Here is a 19,984-nt window from a genome sequence, read left to right as displayed (position 1 = left end):
TTAAACAGTTCTCATTCTCGCCGCTGGCGGTAAAATTCCATGTGCCGTACGGTGCTGCCATACCTGGGACGTATTGACAATGGACGCGGCCTCATTTTAAAACAATGCGCGTGTTTCTATCTCTTTCCAGTCCGGAGAAAAAATATCGGAAGCCTTAGAACCTGAATGCACCTCGTAAAGGCCGATATTATGGCCAGAGGTGGTTGTTTTGGGTACTGATTTCTCAGGATCTATGCACCCAAACTGCATGAAAATGTAATCACATGTCAGTTCTAGTATAACCAGTTAACCTTCTGGTGCAACCATTGGCTCCTCCAGCTCACCCCTTCCAAGATATAGGCAATAGTTATAGAACGAACCACCAGAATCTCCACTCTCATGATTTATACCTCAAAATTTACGACCGAACTGTACGATTAACTGACATACTAAAACACCCTGGACTAACCCCCATCTGTACACTATCTTATAAACTCCATCTTCTAACCACCCAATTGAAAGCCCTCAATAGACTAAAGCCACTAAGCGACTGAACATGAGGAGTGCATCTCTCTCCCCCATACTCTGTACATTCAAAGCCTTGATCCGACCAGTCCGCAACCCAGCGTCACCTGAACTTCTGCTCCACCAAAATTTTGCCACTCCCTTCAAATTATTAGACGACATGTACTGCTCTTCGCCTTCTATATCAACGCACCATCCCCACGTAAAATCTTCCGAGTTTTACCTCTCCCCTCTAACACACTGAACACTTTCGGATATTCTACATATCCTGCAAACTTGATACCAAGTATCTAATCGATTCATCCCTAGTTGTCAACCCTTGTCCTCTGCTGCGCTCCAACGTTGCACCTACACACTCGCCACATCGTGTCCCGACGAAACTTGAACCTGACCATGAAATCCGCCCCAATATCGCTTTAACAGAATACTTCCCTTCCTCTCCTCGTCGGGCTTCCGTCCCACCGCCCCCACTCCTCGCCCCTCCCACTTTCCTCCGTCCTTCAAAAATGTTCAAATCCTTACAACAGCCTCATAGTACATTTACTCACTAATGACATTTGTTCTCAACAACACGGACCAGTTTAAAAACAACAGTGACATTCATGATCATAATACCAGAAAAAAAGGAAGACTTGCACCATCCTTTACTCAATCTATCTTTGGCTCAGAAAGCGGTAAACTATGCTGCTATAAAAATTTTCGACAAATTACCAGATGAAATAAAATGTCTGACAGACCGCAGTAATAGCTTCAAAAATGAATTGAAGTCATATCTCCTTGACAACTCCTTATATACCATAGATGGATTCTTGAATAGGAATAAATAAATCTATAAATACGGTACATGTATTTTGTGCCTTTTAAGGGAATGGGGTAAATAATAGAAATATTAATCTTTAACTCTCTCTCTCTCTCTCTCTCTCACTCTCTCTCTCTCTCTCTCTCTCTCTCTCTCTATATATATATATATATATATATATATATATATATATATATGAAACAATTTTGTTTCACATGTGCATTTCTTGTGCACTTGACACGTTCCGCATGATAACGGTTACCGTACCGTGCGATTGGTCAATGGAACACGCTACTAACTAACTAACTGTGTGTGAATTCCTAAGAGACCAAACTGCAGAGGTCATCGGTCCCTAGACTTACACACTACTTAAGCTAAGTTAATCTAAGAACAGCACACACATCCGTGCCCGAGGGAAGGAGCTGCATCCTTTTCCAAACGCTTGGCTCGGAGCCCTCAATTCCTCCGCCCACACCCCCATTTTGCTCCAACAGTCCTCCTCACCTACTGCTCTCGCAACTTCAGTAAAGTGTTCTATTTTATAAAGAGTATCGTCAATTAACTGTATTTTTAAGAAAAAACAAAGCTATTTTACTTGAAATCTTAAATAAGCAAATACCTGTTTTAATAATTTTAAAAATGTACATATTTTTTACTTTTAAATATCTTAGAAACCATGTTTGTCTATTTTATTACTGTTCTTAGCTGAGATCGGCAGTAGACCGCCGCCAGCCCATATTCGCCACGACTGGCGACGGAGTGAAATAACAACAAAGGGAAAAAAGAAACGTATTCTTTGATATTCCAGCAACCGAAATGACTACATTTGACATTTTAGCGTCCTGTGACGGAAACGGAAGGCAGAAGTTAAATGCTTGTTTTCTTTCAGGTGGCCGTGGGCGTGGTGCTCATCTTCAAGGGCAAGTCTGACTTGAAGGGCGAGGAGAAGAAAGCGCACGCCAATAAACTCAACAACTACGTGGTGGTGGGCGTCTTTCTGGTCACCATCATCAACGTGTTCGCAGCGTCCTTCAGCGACGTCTCGGCCACGCCAGCTTCCCCTTAGTCTTCTGTAGAGTCCACTTAACCCTGTAACGTACACAACAGGCAGTCTGGCAACGCCACCTATGTGTGTACAGTGTCAGCTCCAGGCCTTCTTCTACAGTTCTACTTGTGAGCGTGTTATGTGCCTTAGTGCGTGAGCAATTTTTTACATTCCTTATAAAGAAGCTGCAATCTTTATTCTTCGAAAGTGACTGAGAAAAGTGAAACAGCGGTTTAGGAAATGGACTCATATACTGGAATGAGATTTTCACTCTGCAGCAAAGTGTGCGCTGATATGAAACTTCCTGGCAGATTAAAGCTGTGTGCTGGACCGAGACTTACGCGCCGTCCTCACAGCGTTACTTCTGCCAGTACCTCGTCTCCTATCTTCCAAACTTTACAGAAGCTCTCCTGCGAGGGAGGAGACGAGGTACTGGCAGAAGTAAGGCTGTGAGGACGGGGCGTGATTCGTGCTCGGGCAGCTCAGATGGCAGAGCACTTGCCCGCGAAAGGAAAAGGTCCCGAGTTCGAGTCTCGGTCCGGCACACAGTTTTATTCTGCTAGGAAGTTTCGGCTCGTATACTAGTTGATTGCGTTTCAAATCCCGTTATGGGCATCTTCATTTAGGTTTCCTGCGAATGGCGGGATGATTGTTACTATAGGGGTGTGGCTGATTCCCTTTCTCATCGTTTCCGACTGAGTTTGTCATCTTTCTCGAATGACGTCTACAAGACAACCTAGTTTAACACAAAATTTACCATTGTGCGCTGATTTGATTTGGTAGAATGATCGCCACTGTTAGAAGGTCGTGAGAATACATACAGAGAATCGCGGATGCCATAAACAAGATCGTATTCACTGAATCCATCATTTCGGAAGGTTGCATCTTTGGCTGGGCGTCTCTGTAAGGAACCGGTTGAAAGTTTTCCACTCTAGGGAAATGTATTAGCTATTCGATTTCAGTGATTTCCAAAAGTAGGCGACGTATTGCTTTGTGCGTTGGCTGCCAAGCTGTGTTTCGCGTGGATCTGTTCTCCTCTTCTTATGATTGGCTACGCGTACGTTCGTATGCACTTTCCAGGTACTGAACGGATGCCAGATTGGGTTTAATTTCTCGTCGAGAGACGGAGCACAAGCTCGCACTGCGAACCGATGGAGAGGTAATCGGTCGCGCTCTATTCAAAGAAACCATCCCGGCATTTGCCCGAGGAGATTTAGGGAAATCACGGGAAACCTAAATGTGGATGACCGGACAGGGATTTGAATCGTCGTTCTCCGGAATGCGAGTCCAGAGTGCCTGCCCCTGGTACAAGGGGGAAAGCAGTTGCCTTCCTCCCCTTCGCCTTAATTCGTGCCCATAGCTGTTCTGTGTTGCTTAGGTTACGGCTGTGTGGTCAGATATTACTGAACCACCTCTCATGATCAAGTTACCCAACGTGCTTTTGTGTTGTACACTTGACGGTTACCTTCAACTGTTAAAATTATTTATTCAGAGGCAACAATGATGTCTTTTGAAAAGTTTTATATGACTGTGAACAGCATCCAAGAAAAATTAATCAATAATCTAATATGTGGGGAAAACCACCGGAAATTATCTCGTTGATTCTGGAAAGATATAGGATCATTGTTGACTATTGTACTGCGACCATTTATTTATATGTAAACATTGAAGTGTGTGTGAGCTCAGTGGTGAATTTATTCTTAATTCTGTAGATAGGTTGTTACCAAAATAAACAACAAAACATAAGGTACATTTTTATTTAGTGAGAATCCTAAATATCAAAAGAATATTTAATTTGTACTCCTATCGAACACATTATTAAATTTATTCATGTAATTTAATATGTTATCACACATTTCCAGCATGTTTCGCTCGTCATCAGGCATTTTTATTTCAATGGCTATGATGCCCTAATTTCTTTTGCTAAAATGATCTAAAATTAACTATTTAATAATCTATCAGCTATATCTGTTGTAATCTTGATGCAGTCGCCTTTTTGAGAAAACTGGGTGTGGAGGAGGTGGGGGGTGAGAGACATGATAGTGACATAGACTGTTGCTGTTTTAATACTAGACTGCATCTTGTTGACTGTATTGTGAAACTGATCTTTGGTACTGCTACTGAGATACGCTAATGGAAGATAATTGCTCTGTCATAAAGACTGCAGCACATGTGCAAGGTGCCAATAATTGAATGATGTGAAATAAAATCGTCATGACTTCTGAACGGTTTACGTTATGACGTTCAAACTGCACGGTTGGCCACGGGGCATGATGGGAATTAGTATGCTCATGTATGGTTTGGTTTGGCGATGAAGCCCACTTTCATATGGATGGGTTCGTCAATAAGCAAAATTGACACATTTCGGGGACTGAGAATCCGAATTTCGCGATCGAGAAGTCTCTTCAACCTCAACTGGTAATTGTATGGTGTGCAGTGTCCAGTCACGGAATAATCGATGAGATGAAACTTCCTGGCAGATTAAAACTGTGTGCCCGACCGAGACTCGAACTCGGGACCTTTGCCTTTCGCAGGCAAGTGCTCTACCAACTGAGCTACCGAAGCACGACTCACGCCCGCTACTCACAGCTTTACTTCGCATGGCAGAGTGAAAATCTCATTCTGGAAACATCCCCCAGGCTGTGGCTAAGCCATGTCTCCACAGTATCCTTTCTTTCAGGAGTTCTAGTTCTGCATGTTTCGCAGAAGAGCTTCTGTAAAGTTTGGAAGGTAGGAGACGGATACTGGCAGAAGCTGTGAGTACCGGGCGTGAGTCGTGCTTCGGTAGCTCAGTTGGTAGAGCACTTGCCTGCGAAAGGCAAAGGTCCCGAGTTCGAGTCTCGGTCGGGCACACAGTTTTAATCTGCCAGTAAGTTTTATATCAGCGCACACTCCGCTGCAGAGTGAAAATCTCATTCTGGAATCGATGAGATATTCCCTGATGGCACGGTGACTACCTAACGGTACGTGAAGGTTTTGGAAGACGATTTCATCCCCATTATCCAAAAACGAAGCACCAATTTAATAAAGAAGTGAGAATGGCTGATGAAGACTAAATGATTGAGTTTCTTTCAAGGCATTTTGACTTGAGGCTTAGAAAACTGGAGGCTACGTCTGGTGCCCGAACAATGGGCTTCTATCCTACAAACGTTTCCCAGTTTTTTTGAGTTTCTGGTAGGAATTCTTGGCAAGTACAAGCTTTGTGCAGATCAAATTTGTAAGTGCGACGAGACTGGAATATGTGACAACCCAAAGGGGCTTTCAAAGAAAACTGCATCCTCAGAAAAGCGTCAAGAAGGCATTCTTACGTTATCAGAGAGGGGAGGAACAGTAACAGAATGAATATGCGTTTCAGTTGCCAGTGTCCACGTGCCTCCTATGCCGATCTTCCCCAGGAAAAGGATTCAGAAGGAGCTGGGTCCTTCTGTAGGTGGTTAGGCAGAATGCAGTGAATCAGGCTGGATGAACGCCAAGAGTTTTACCAAGTAGTTCGAGAAATTCGTAGTGTTTTCCAGACGAAGCCAAACAAAATGTGGTGCTATTGATTCCAGATGGCCACTCAACGCACACAAGGAATCACCACGTCATTGACCTGGCGAGAGAACATGGTGTGGCTATATACTATGTCTTCCATCATTTCTTTTCATAGGCTGCAGCTCATTGATGTGTCTCAAATGGAGCCACTTAGTTCATGCTGTGAGCAAGAAATTCAAAAGTGACTCAGAACACATTCTGGAAAAGTAATCACGCTTTGGCAAGTACAATCTCTTTCTGGTTTAGCACTTATAAATGCTGCGACTACAGTTTAAGGGCTTGAGGCCAAAGGAATTTGGCTTGTCGACATGAGTGTCTTCACTAATGCAGACTTCTTATCATTAGCGAATAACTGAGCGACCTATGGACGCAAAGTCCATTAACTTGGTCGGACGTAGATCCAGCAGTGATGCCTGTCTCTGATGATTTGCCGAAGTAAAGCTAACCAGAAGACACAAGTAGGCTAGTTTGAAGAAGCTGCTTCCCCTTTCAGTTCCACAACATTTCCCCACGTTTATCAAGAAGGTCTTGTTATCATTTTAAAATCTGATGTGAAAGTAAAGAGAGCTAAAAAGAAAGAAAGAAAGGTCGTGCTGTGATTCTGACGTCTCCCTACACCAGAAAGAACTTCAAAAGAGACAAAAATTCATTCCTGAGAAAAGGAACACAATAAATACAAGTAAGAATAATACAAATCAAAGTGGAGAGACAGGACTGACCATCAGTGTCTTTACTGTATCTGTGAATTTTATGTCTAAAGTCACTAACATTCTGCCAGTTATAAACTCTCAATGCTCACTGCTTGTTTTCCCGGCTGTGCGCCTTCAGATTTGACTTCTTTACGATATTGCAGTGCCTGTCTTAATCTAATTACGATGCAAAGCTCCTTTGGACGTGCACAGATAGCCAAATGGTAAGGCAACCGCTCGCGATAAACGGGAAATCCATGTTCTAATCCCAGTCCCGTACAAATTCCCATTATCGTCATTCCATTCTACAGCTGATAGTTGTCCTTACTCGCAATTACGAATTCATTTAATGTATATGATTTCCTTGTTTTGCTGTTTAAAGAATGTAAATTAAATGCCACGCAAGACCTGTTTTAGTCTTTTCTTTGGCATTTTAATGTTAGTGTTACCGTTCTTCCGGGATCCCCTACTACCGATGAGATTGCTACGATGTACCCTCCGCCATCCAGGGGTTTGAGTAATATGTACATGGATGTAAAAGCTGTCAAGTCGTAGCAGAGCGGACGAGAGTGGCAGTACTAAACTGCCTCTGCAAGGATGATCCAAGAGCAAGCTCAGCGCGAGACTCGAGTCGAGTGACGTACTATGTCTGCAGGTAGTGGGAGCACTTCGCATGATTATGACTGCACCGGGAGTCACCAGGTCCAAATTCCGCGAAATCTCGGTGGTAGGGAGCGAGTGCCCCGGTACTTCCATGTAGCGGATTTCCGTCACGTCTCAAGTGAAGTACCCGGTTCTCAGTTCCCCATGCACGTGACTTCTAGCTGGTCTTCACATCGCGACGTTACTACATGTACAGGAATTAATATCGCATTATCTCACACTGGTTCGTACTGTGGCGAGAGCCTCTTAGTGCTAGCTTCTTTTTAGTCCACGAAAGACCACGCTGAAATAAAATAAAAGGAAATGTGCTCCTTTCATAAAACTGATAATGTTGGAAATGTTGTAAGAGTAATACTTAGGTATTTTTTACTTGTCTGGGTAAAAACTACAAATACGTATTTATTTCCACATACACGTCCCGTTTTATTGGATTAAAATTTTGTACGTGGTTAGGAATGAAACGCATGTACAATTTTGCTTTTGTTGTAGAGCACTAGACAGTACAATAAATAAGTTATTAAGTGTAGTAATTTCGCTTACTGCATTTTTGTCTGTTCTCTGCTTACATTCGTAAGCGTCGTCTGGATAAATATTAGTCTTTGGTACTAATCGTTTTAATCTATTTTTCACATAACATTATTGCAGTACTCCAATTTCGTAATGTAACACCAAACTAAGGTTAGTTAGGTTTAAGTAGTTCTACGTTCTAGGGGACTGATGACCTCAGAAGTTAAGTCCCACAGTGCTCAGAGCCATTTGAACCATTTTTTCTGTGCAGTTGTGGTGCAATATGTAGTTGCAGTAATTGGAAGTGCTCAAAGTGATGTGATAACTGATCAAAATGGCCAAGGCCAAAGAGAAGTATACTTGGCAAATGTACACAGAATCGACACTTTCTTATGCAAGCAGAAAACAGACGAAAATGCAGTAAGTAAAAAGAGGCACACTTCAGTAACTAATTAAAGGATCTGTTTATAGATTTACAAAATGGCTCTGAGCGCTATGGGACTTAGCGTCCGAGGTCATCATTCCCCTACTACTTAGAATTACTTAAACTTATTGTATTGTATTGTATGTGAACCGGGGAACTAGAAACGACGGAGAGGCTCAGTCCCCGACGCAGCCACAGTGGTCCACAAACCCACGACGACTACCGCAGTCCACTTCACCCTTCCGCCGCCCCATACCACATCAGGGTTATTGTGCGGTTCGGCCGCCTGTGGACGCCCCAAAAAACATTTCATACCAGACCAGTGTAGCCCCTATGTTTGCGTGGTAGAGTAACGGTGGTGTATGCGTGCGTGGAGAACTTGTTTGCTCAGCAATCGCCGACATAGTGTAACTGAGGCGGAATAAGAGGACCCAGCCCGCATTTGCCGAGGCAGGTGGAAAACCGCCTAAAACCATCCACAGACTGGCCGGCTCACCGGACCTTGACACAGATCCGCCGGGCGGATTCGTGGCGGAGACCAGGCGCTCCTTCCCGCCCAGAAAGCCTTGCGTTAGATCGCACGACCAACAGGGCGGGCTACTTAAACCTAACTAACATAAGGAAGTCATACACATCCTTGCCCGAGGCAGGATTCGAACCTGCGACCGTAGCAGTCGCGCGATTCCGGACTGAAGCGCCTAGAACCGCTCGGCCACTTGGCCGGCATAGATGTACTATGAGACGAAAATGGTAAATATACCTACTCCTTTGCAGATCACTGACGATGTAAAAATCTAATAACATGAAAGTCGTAAGTAGTTGCGAAGACGGATCCAAAATACTTCAAGTAGTAATAGAAAGTACGGGCATCATAGCCAGTGAAAGAAAGATATTTAAGACTTATTATAGTGTAGTGACCATGGACCATGGACCTTGCCGTTGGTGGGGAGGCTTGCGTGCCTCAACGATACAGATAGCCGTACCATAGGTGCAACCACAGCGCACGGGTATCTGTTGAGAGACCAGACAAACGTGTGGTTCCTAAAGAGGGGCAGCAGGCTTTGCAGGGGCAACAGTCTGGATGATTGACTGATCTGGCCTTGTAACACTAACCAAAATGGCCTTGCTGTTCTGGTACTGCGAACGGCTGAAAGCAAGGGGAAACTACAGCTGTAATTTTTCCCGAGAGCATGCAGCTTTACTGTATGATTAAATGATGATGGAGTCCTCTTGGGTAAAATATTCCGGAGGTAAAATAGTCCCCCGCTCGGATCTTCGGGCGGGGACTACTCAGGAGGACGTCGTTATCAGGAGAAAGAAAACTGGCGTTCTATGGATCGGAGTTTCAAATGTCAGATCCCTTAATCGGGTGACTGGGTGTTGTGTGATGTCCTTAGGTTAGTTAGTTTTAAGTAGTTATTAGTTCTAGGGGACTGATGACCATAGCTGTTAAGTCCCATAGTGCTCAGAGACATTTTTTGAACATTAATCGGGCAGGTAGGTTAGAAAATTTAAAAGGGGAAATGGATAGATTAAAGTTGGATATAGTGGAAATTAGCGAAGTGCGGTGGCAGGAGGAACAAGAATTTTGGTCAGGTGAATACAGGGTTATAAATACAAAATCAAATAGGGGTAATGCAGGAGTAGGTTTAATAATGAATAAAAAAATAGGAGTGCGGGTAAGCTACTACAAACAGCATAGTGAACGCATTATTGTGGCAAAGATAGACACGAAGCCCATACCTACTACAGTAGTACAAGTTTATATGCCAACTAGCTCTGCAGATGATGAAGAAATTGATGAAATGTATGATGAGATAAAAGAAATTATTCAGGTACTTAAGGGAGACGAAAATTTAATAGTTATGGGTGACTGGAATTCGTCAGTAGGAAAAGGGAGAGAAGGAAACATAGTAGGTGATTATGGATTGGGGCTAAGAAGTGAAAGAGGAAGCCGTCTGGTAGAATTTTGCACAGAGCATAACTTAATCATAGCTAACACTTGGCTCAAGAATCATAAAAGTAGGTTGTATACATGGAAGAATCCTGGAGATACTAAAAGGTATCAGATAGATTATATAATGGTAAGACAGAGATTTAGGAATCAGGTTTTAAATTGTAGGACATTTCCAGGGGCAGATGTGGACTCTGACCACAATCTATTGGTTATTAACTGTAGATTAAAAGTGAAGAAACTGCAAAAAGGTGGGAATTTAAGGAGATGGGATCTGGATAAACTGAAAGAACCAGAGGTTGTACAGAGTTACAGGGAGAGCATAAGAGAGCAATTGACAGGAATGGGGGAAGGACATACAGTAAAAGAAGAATGGGTAGCTTTGAGGGATGAAATAGTGAAGGCAACAGAGGATCAAGTAGGTAAAAAGACGACGACTAGTAGAAACCCTTGGGTAACAGAAGAAATATTTGATATAATTGATGAAGGGAGAGAATATAAAAATTCAGTAAGTGAAGCAGGCAAAAAAGAATACAAACGTCTCAAAAATGAGATCGACATGAAGTGCACCCAAATGGCTAAACAGGGATGGCTAGAGGACAAATGTAAGGATGTAGAGGCTTATCTCACTAGTGGTAAAATAGATACTGCCTACAGAAAAATTAAAGAGACCTTTGGAGAAAGGAGAACCGCGTGTATGAATATCAAGAGCACAATCTAAAAGCAGAAAGGTGGAAGGAGTATGTAGAGGGTCATACAACGGCGATGTACTTGAGGACAATATTATGGAAATGGAAGAGGATGTAGATGAAGATGAAATCTGAGATACGATACTTCGTGAAGAGTTTGACAGAGCACTGAAAGACCTGAGTCGAAACAAGGTCCCCGGAGTAGACAACATTCCATTAGAGCTACTGACAGCCTTGGGAGAGACAGTCCTGACAAAACGCTACCATCTGGTGAGCAGGATGTATGATTCAGGCGAAATACCCTCAGACCTCAAGAAGAATATAATAATTCCAATCCTAAAGAAAGCAGATGTTGACAGATGTGAAAATTACCGAACTATCAGTTTAATGAGTCACAGCCGCAAAATACTAACACGAATTCTTTACAGACGAATGGAAAAATTGATAGAAGGCGACCTCGGGGAAGATCAATTTGGATTCCGTAGAAATGTTGGAACACATGAGGCAATACTGACCCTACGACTTAGCTTAGAAGATAGATTAAGGAAATGGAAACCTACGTTTCTAGCATTTGTAGACTTAGAGAAAGCTCTTGACACTGTTGGTTGGATTACTCTCTTTCAAATTCTGAAGGTGGCAGGGGAAAAATACAGGGTGCAAAAGGCTATTTACAATTTGTACAAAAACCAGATGGCAGTTATAAGATTCGAGGGGTATGAAAGGGAAGCAGTGTTTGGGAAGGGAGTGAGACAGGGTTGTAGCCTATCCCCGATGTTATTCAATCTGTATATTGAGCAAGCAATAAACGAAACAAAAGAAAAGTTCCGAGTAGGTATTAAAATCCATGGAGAAGAAATTAAAACTTTGAGGTTCGCCGAGGACATTGTAATTCTGTCAGAGACAGCAAAGGACTTGGAAGAACAGTTGAATGGAATGGAGAGTGTCGTGAAAGGAGGGTATAAGATGAACATCAACAAAAGCAAAACGAGGATAATGGAATATGGTCGAATTAAATCGGGTGATGCTGAGAGAACTAGATTAGGAAATGAGACACTTAAAGTAGTAAAGAAGTTTTGCTGTTTGGGGAGCAAAATAACTGATGATGGTCGAAGTAGAGAGGATATAAAATGTAGACTGGCAATGGCAAGGAAAGCGTTTCTGAAGACGAGAAATTTGTTAACATCGAGTATAGTTTTACGTGTCAGGAAGACGTTTCTGAAAGTATTTGTGAGGAGTGTAGCCATGTATGGAAGTGAAACGTGGACGATAAATAGCTTGGAGAAGAAGAGAATAGAAGCTTTCGAAATGAGTGCTACAGAAGAATGCTGAAGATTAAATGGGTAGATCACATAACTAATGAGGAGGTATTGAATAGAATTGGGGAGAAGAGGAGCTTGTGGCACAACTTGACTAGAAGAATGGATCGGTTGGTAGGACATGTTCTGAGACATCAAGGGATCACCAAATTAGTATTGGAGGGCAGCGTGGAGGGTAAAAATCGTAAAGGGAGACCAAGAGATGAATACACTAAGCAGTTTCAAAATGATCTAGGCTGCAGTAGGTACTAGGAGACGAAGAAGCTTACGCAGGATAGAGTAGCATGGAGAGCTGCATCAAACCAGTCTCAGGACTGAAGACCACCACAACAACGACATATCTAAGCCCTTTACAACGTTCGATCAGGCACCAAACATTTTACAAAATAGACATGAATACATTTGTGTGATAATTAACGGAAATAGTTGGCTTCTAGCTCATCTTTGGTTTATAAGAGCCACAACCAAAGTGAAAAAATACGGACAAGAAAAAAATAGAAAAAGATAAAAAGATGAGTAGAAAGAGAACAAGAGGAGAGAAAGTTAAGTGTGCTCAAGACTAAATATTGTATTGCATGAAGAGTCAATGCTAAATTAGGTCTGTGGCCAAGAACTGTAGCTGGGAGGATGACTTTTAACGCTGGATGAAATTTAAGGAGCGTTGACATTTGTGTTCCGTCGACCTGTTAAGATTAGGGCGCTACTTGACGCTGTCATGGATGATTCATCCACATCTACATCTACATACATACTCCGCAATCCATTATACGGTGCGTGACGGAGGATACCTCCTACCACAACTTGCATATTCTCTCCTTGTTCCACTCCAAAACAGAACGAGGGAGAAATGACTGCCTGTATGCCTCTGTACGAGCCCCAATCTCTCTTATCTTTGTGGTCTTTACGCGAAATGTAAGTTGGCGGCAGTAAAATTGTACTGCAGTCAGCCTCAAATGCTGGTTCTCTAAATTTCCTCAGTAGCGATTCACGAAAAGAACGCCTCTTTTCCTCTAGAGACTCCCACCCGAGTTCCTGAAGCATTTCCGTAACACTCGCGTGATGATCAAACCTACCACTAACAAATCTAGCAGCCCGCCTCTCAATTGCTTCTATGTCCTCCCTCAATTCGACCTGATAGGGATCCCAAACGCTCGAGCAGTACTCAATAATAGGTCGTTTTAGTGTTTTATAAGCGGTCTCCTTTACAGATGAACCACATCTTCCCAAAATTCTACCAATTAACGGAAGACGACTATCCGCCTTCCCCACAACTGCCATTACATGCTTGTCCCACTTCATAGCGCTCTGCAATGTTACGCCCAAATATTTAATCTACGTGACTGTGTCAAGCGCTACACTACTAATGGAGTATGCAAACATTATGGGATTCTTTTTCCTATTCATCTGCATTAATTTACATTTATCTGTATTTTGAGTTGGCTGCCATTCTTTACACCAATCACAAATCCTGTCCAAGTCATCTTGTATCCTCCTACAGTCACTCAACGACGACACCTTCCCGTACACCACAGCATCATCAGCAAACAGCCGCACATTGCTATCCACCCTATCCAAAAGATCATTTATGTAGATAGAAAACAACAACGGTCCTACCACACTTCCCTGGGGCACTCCAGATGATACCCTCACCTCTGATCAACACTCACCATCGAGGACAACGTATTGGGTTCTATTACTTTAGAAGTCTTCGAGCCACTCACATATTTGGGAACAAATCCCATATGCTCGTACCTTAGTTAGGAGTCTGCAGTGGGGCACCGAATCAAACGATTTTCGGAAGATAAGGAATATGGCGTCCGATACCCCTCATCCATGGTTCGCAAGATATCATGTGAAAAAGGGCGAGTTGCGTTAGGCAGGAGCGATGCTTTCTAAAGCCGTGCGGTTGCATGGACAGAAACTTCTCTGTCTCAAAGAAATTCATTATATTCGAACTGAGAATATGTTCGAGAATCCTGCAACAAACCGATGTTAAGGATATTGGTCTGTAATTTTGAGGATCCGTCCTTCTGCGCTTCTTATATACAGGCGTCACCTGCGCTTTTTTCCAGTCGCTCGGGACTTTACGTTGGGCAAGACGTTCGCGATAAATGCAAGCTAAGTAAGGAGCCAATGCAGTAGAGCACTCTCTGTAAAACCGAATTGAAATCCCATCAGAACCTGGGCTTACGAAACCTGATATATACAAAAATCCGCGTCAGTTTAGGAAGACCTGCATCGCCTGCTCGCTTATCACAGTTCGTCATATGTGCACGGAACATGGCCCCCACATAGGGCTACTTTACATGTACACTACTGGCCATTAAAATTGCAGCACCACGAAGAGGACGTGCTACAGACGCGAAATTTAACCGACATGAAAAAGATGATGTGATATGCAAATGATCAGCTTTTCAGAGCATTCACACAAGGTTGGCGCCGGTGGCGACACCTACAACGAGCCGGCATGAGGAAAGTTTCCAAGCGATTTCTCATACACAAACAGCAGTTGACCTACGTTGCCTGGTGAAACGTTTTGTGATGCCTTGTGTAAGGAGGACAAATGCGTAACATCACGTTTCCGACTTTGATAAAGGTCGGATTGCAGCCTATCGCGATTGCGGTTTATCGTATCGCGACATTGCTGCTCGCGTTGGTCGAGATTCAAAGACTGTTAGCAGAATATGGAATCGGTGGGTTCAGGAGGATAATCGGAATGCCGTGCTGGATCCCAACGGCCTCGTATCACTAGCAGTCGAGATGACAGGCATCTTATCCACACGGCTGTAACGGATCGTGCAGCCACGTCTCAATCCCTTAATGAACTGTGCTATCGTGTTGAAGCTGCATGGGCAGTTGTACCTGTACACGCCATCCAAGTTCTGTTAGACACAATGCCAGGGCGTATCAGTGCCGTTATTACGGCCAGAGGTGGTTGTTCTGGGTACTGATTTCTCGGGATCTATGCACCCAAACTGCGTGAAAATGTAATCACATGTCAATTCTAGTACAATATATTTGTCCAATGAATACCCGTTTATCATCTGCATTTTTTCGTGGTGTAGCAAATTCAATGGCCAGTAGTGTATATTGAGGAGGGGGGTAGGGGGGGGGGGGGGGAGGGCTAGAAAAGAAAGTTAAAGGAAGGAATTACTGATGTCAGTTGGATCGGGACATTTCGCAGAATCAGGGGCGACCAGCGAAAATGTGTACTGGACTGGAATTCGAACCCAGGATCGCTTGGTTATGACGCAAGTGCGGTAACCACCTGCGACATCCGGGACAGAGTGTCAGCGCACCTGGGCGGATATTCTCAGCATGCCTCACGGCCAACCCTTATTCCAAGCGAGCGCCACCTATCCGCAGTTCTTGTTCATTTTCTCCATGCCCACTACTCTGAAATTCCTGCAGGAAGTTGAACGTACTTTTACATCCGCACTGAAGAAGGTGGATCCATTGCCCATCTAGGCGAATCACCAAACACTCATATAACTGATTCGCCTAGATGGGCAATGGATCCACCTTCTTCAGTGCGGATGTACAAGTGCGTTCGACTTCCTGCAGGAATTTCAGAGTAGTGAGCATGGAGAAAATGAACAAGAACTGCGTATAGGTGGCGCTCGCTGGGAATGAGGTTGGCCGTGAGGTGTTCCCAGATGATCCACGCGGTTCTCATAACACTGTATCTCGAATGGCGCAGTGGTTAACGTATATGTCTACTAAGCAGATCTCCGCTTCGAATCCCAATGCGCTAAACGTTTTCACTTGTTGCAGCTGATTACAGATAATGTCCCGATGCAGCTGACATCAGTAATTCCTTCCCTTTTGTTTCCTTTCTCCCACAGCTCCACCTTCAATTTACATATTATGTATCACAGTCGCGGACTCCGTGTGGGGTCTGTTGTTTCGTACTTGTCCGCAAGACCACACACAACGCATTCCTATACACGGGGCTACAATAGCCTGAAAAATCAACTTTGGCGAAACATTGTGTAAATGAGGTACCCGTGATGAAATCTAACAAGACGCTGACAGCAGCCTGTACAACTGGTTTTTGGGACAGTGTTGTAAGGAATCATTGGGAATTTGCTTGGCAGCCAACTTGAGTAACGGTTCACAGCCAATCAGATGCCACCCTTTGGGCATAAAAGTGAGATCCTCGCCAGTTTCATGACAGTCAGAGTCAGCGACTGGAGACGATGATGCAGGAAATCATCGGAAGCTTGGGATTTTGTGGGAATTTGACGGGACCGATAACTTTTCATCCTGGGACGTCGTCGCGAAAGACATCGTAGACTTTTCATGACTAATGTTTACACTGCTTTTGACTTTCCTGTATGGGCATTAGGCAGTGCTATTGGACACATTTCTTGCTCCTAGCTTTTCGTTTCCTAAGACTGAGATATCAACATCAGAGGCCAATAAACCGATCCGTTTATACGTAACTGTGCAACGGTCAGGTTGTGGATCATCAGACCGCTGTGTAAGATTGCAAAAACAACAGAAGACTGACGTCAAACAATTTTTAGGGTTTAGTGGTAAATAAAGGAAACACGCTAACTCTTACCCAGTAACACGCATCGGCGCAAGTCCGCCAGCAAGACCTTTACTTCTCCTAACAACTACCTGCACCTGTTGACACTAAAAGGCTATGAAAGCTTCTCAGTTTCAGATAATGAATCGAAAACTACGTGCAAGTAAATTCAATGTAAGTTTGCTCGCTATAGATCTGGAAAAATTCCACTTGTCTCAGTGCTATGTCGTGCATGTGGTACATAATAAACACGCGAAGTCCCAAAAAACTGTTCGCAGAATGAATTTGCACTCTGTAGTGGAATGTGCGCTGATTTGAATCTTTCTGACGGATTAAAACTGTGTGTCGAGCGAAACAACAGACACCTTGCCTTTCGCGGGGAAGTGCTCTACCGACTATGTTATCTCTTTTTCTTCATTATTAGAAAGATTTATTTAGTTTTAGGATAGACATACAGTCATTATGTAACATAAGGTTTACAGACATAAGAAAACCATACAGCAGCAGTTCAAGAGGTTACGTTTCTGCCTCTTGTGGAATCAGTAACACTGAAATGTGTCATAGGGTCTATGATCAAACATTTGATTCCCACACAATATACCTCTTTTGCAAATAAGCAAATAAATATTCATCTTTATAAGGAAAGCTATTGAGGGCATTTCTTATTTTTTTAACATTCGTGCCATTACCTGTAAGTATATTTAAACAATGTAGTATTCTTAGATTGTACACTACTACATAGCTAGAAAACACTCAGTTGCTTTTAGGAATGAACAGACAAATGTAGTCCATTGGAACTGTTAAAGGCACTTCTAATATAAAACGGAGTCCAAGTCATTAACAGAAACCAAAAGAAAATTTAAAAAATCTCGTTTAGCGATCGGAAACAACAGAAAAAAATTTACTTTCACTCAAACGCAAAAGTTATCCATAACCTCAATGTGAGATTTTTGAAACAGTTTACTATCCACGCTTACGTATCCTACTAAAGCAGTCATATTAAAGAGAAAAGTGTGCCTATATTTCACATATGCACTTGAGTTCTACTTCAGTGCATAACAAAAGGCCATTTCAATATCATCCATATCATTCCTCGTCAGAGTACCAGTACATTACACTGTACAGTGGAAAATTAATCGTAGTTTTTGTTTTCGCGTAAGTCTTGTGAATATCCTTGTCTAGGGCGACTTCCTAGTGTAAATCTTCTCGTCGCCAGAAACTCCATCACTCCACTAAGTTTTAATTTTGCACTAGCAGACCAGCATAGAGTTTAGATCAGAGCATTCTAATATGAATATTTATCTCGTGCAGTAATTTTTCCGTATACAGTGTTTCAAATAACCGCTATATGCTAATACATCAACTTCAGTAGAGAAATTTGTTTCTGTTTAATAGCTTGCGGTCTCAGAGTACAACGGGAAATCGGCACAGCAATTTTTAGTGTTACTTTATTCTCCTTTGGCATATTTTCAAACTCAATTGCGCCATTTGAGACCTTATATATATTTTATACACGGTACAATACGGCTAGGGGCTGTGCTCGTTGTGAGGGGACACAAGGAATGTTGGCTGCTGTTCGTAAACAGCTGGAAACTGCGTTGGCTACCGTCGACAAGCTTCTAACTAATGTTCAAAGTTGCGGTGACGTCGGGACGCCAATGAGACCTGCGACACCTTTGATACCTCTGGAATCCCCAGGTGACTCGGCTTCTGATATGCATCATCTGACTGGTTCGTCCTCACTCAAGAGTGAGTGGCAGACAGTGGTGGGTTCGCGTGCCACTGGGCGGAAGGCGAAAGAGGGAAGAGGCCGTGTTGCTGGTTATCTGGCAACAGGTACGAGGTGCTTCCCAGTGCTGATGATAACTCTGAGCCAGCACGGGATGCCTCTGCTGGTGGGCCAGCAGTCGATTTTCCTGCCAAGTGCGGACAAGTACTGAGGGTGGGTATGCGTGTCATTGGGAGCTTCAATGTTAGGCAGGTGATGGAGCCCCACAGGTAGATAGCAGGCAAGGCGCGAAAGAATTACAGTGTGCATTCGGTGTGCATTCGGAGGTCTCATTTGTGGTGTGGAGGAGGCCCTGTCGGCGGCTATAGAGCGCACTGGGTGCAACCGAGTGCATGTTGTGCACATGTCGGCACGAATGACACCTGCCGCTTGGGTTCCGAGGCCATCCTCGGTTCCTTTCGGCGGCTGGCTGATTTGGTGAATGCGACTAGCAACGCACGCAGGGTGCAGAATAGCTGTCTATTTGTAGCATCGTACCCAGGGCTGATCGCGATCCTCTGGTTTGGTTCAGAGTGGAGGGTGTAAACAAGAGGTTCAGACGGTATTAGATGCGAATTTCTCGACCTCCGCTGTCGGGTGCAGAATTGCAGGTTTCCCCTTAATAGGTCAGGCGTGCACTACAAGCAAGAAGAGGCTACTAGGCGAGCAGAGTATGTGTGGCTTGCGTATGGGGCTTTTCTAGATTAGAGAATCCCTCCCTTGGGATCAAAGTCGATTAGCCTGTTAAATCAGTCACAGTGACCTCAGAGAATCATCTTCCTCGTAGATCAGGATAGAAAAGATTAATATGATTTTTGTAACCTGCAGGAGCATCCAATTAAAGGTCCCAGAAACAGTATCGCTTACTGAAGGTTATAATGCACAGACAGTATTGGGAACAGAAAGCTGGTTCAAACCAAACGTCAATAGCAACGAAATCCTAAGTTCAGATTGGAGTGTTTATCGTAAAGATAGGTTAGTCGCCAATGGTGGCTGTGTGTTTATTGTATTAAAAAATTCGATAAAATCTAGAGAGGTTATCATGGATTCCGAATGTGAATTAATCTGGGTGAAACTGAGTATGAAAGGTGATGATGTTTGGTTTGTGGGGCGCTCAATTGCGCGGTCATCAGCTCCCATACAAAAACCCACTTTTTATTACACAGACCAATTTTTATGCAGTCCAATCTACTCACTGTCACGAATGATGATGATGAAATGTTGAGGACAACACAAACACCCAGTCCCCGGGCAGAGAAAATCACCAACCCGGCCGGGAATAGAACCTGGGATCCCGTGATTCAGAGGCAGCAACGCTAGCCACAAGACCACGAGTTGCGGACGAATTAAGTGGGAAAGAACGGTCAAAAATAGTTATCTGATGCTTTTATAGAGCACCTGGGTCAGGATATGTAGTTGCAGAGCGCTTTCGACACAACTTGCAGAATATCATTAGTAATTTTCCTAATCATGCCATTGTAATAGGGGGTTGACTTCAACTTGCCAGTTATAGATTGGGAGTGTTATGCCATCAAAACTGGTGCCAGAGACAAGGATT

The 19,984-nt window shown here is 43.5% G+C and overlaps 1 protein-coding gene across 2 annotated transcripts in view; it reads left to right on the top strand.

Annotated features, from left to right (window-relative positions):
* LOC126336309 (ninjurin-B-like) overlaps positions 1-4,094 on the top strand; it is a 58,942-nt gene extending 54,848 nt beyond the window's left edge. For both annotated transcript variants that reach the window (XM_049999849.1, XM_049999850.1), the window contains exon 4: positions 2,193-4,094. In XM_049999849.1, coding sequence (XP_049855806.1) covers positions 2,193-2,369 — 177 coding nt within the window. In that variant the 3' untranslated portion in view covers positions 2,370-4,094. The remainder of the gene's footprint in view (positions 1-2,192) is intronic.
* Positions 4,095-19,984: the final 15,890 nt, after the last annotated feature.

This window comes from Schistocerca gregaria, chromosome 2 (genome assembly GCF_023897955.1).
Source record: "Schistocerca gregaria isolate iqSchGreg1 chromosome 2, iqSchGreg1.2, whole genome shotgun sequence".
Lineage (NCBI taxonomy): Eukaryota > Metazoa > Arthropoda > Insecta > Orthoptera > Acrididae > Schistocerca > Schistocerca gregaria.
This window is presented reverse-complemented; position numbering and strand designations above follow the sequence as displayed.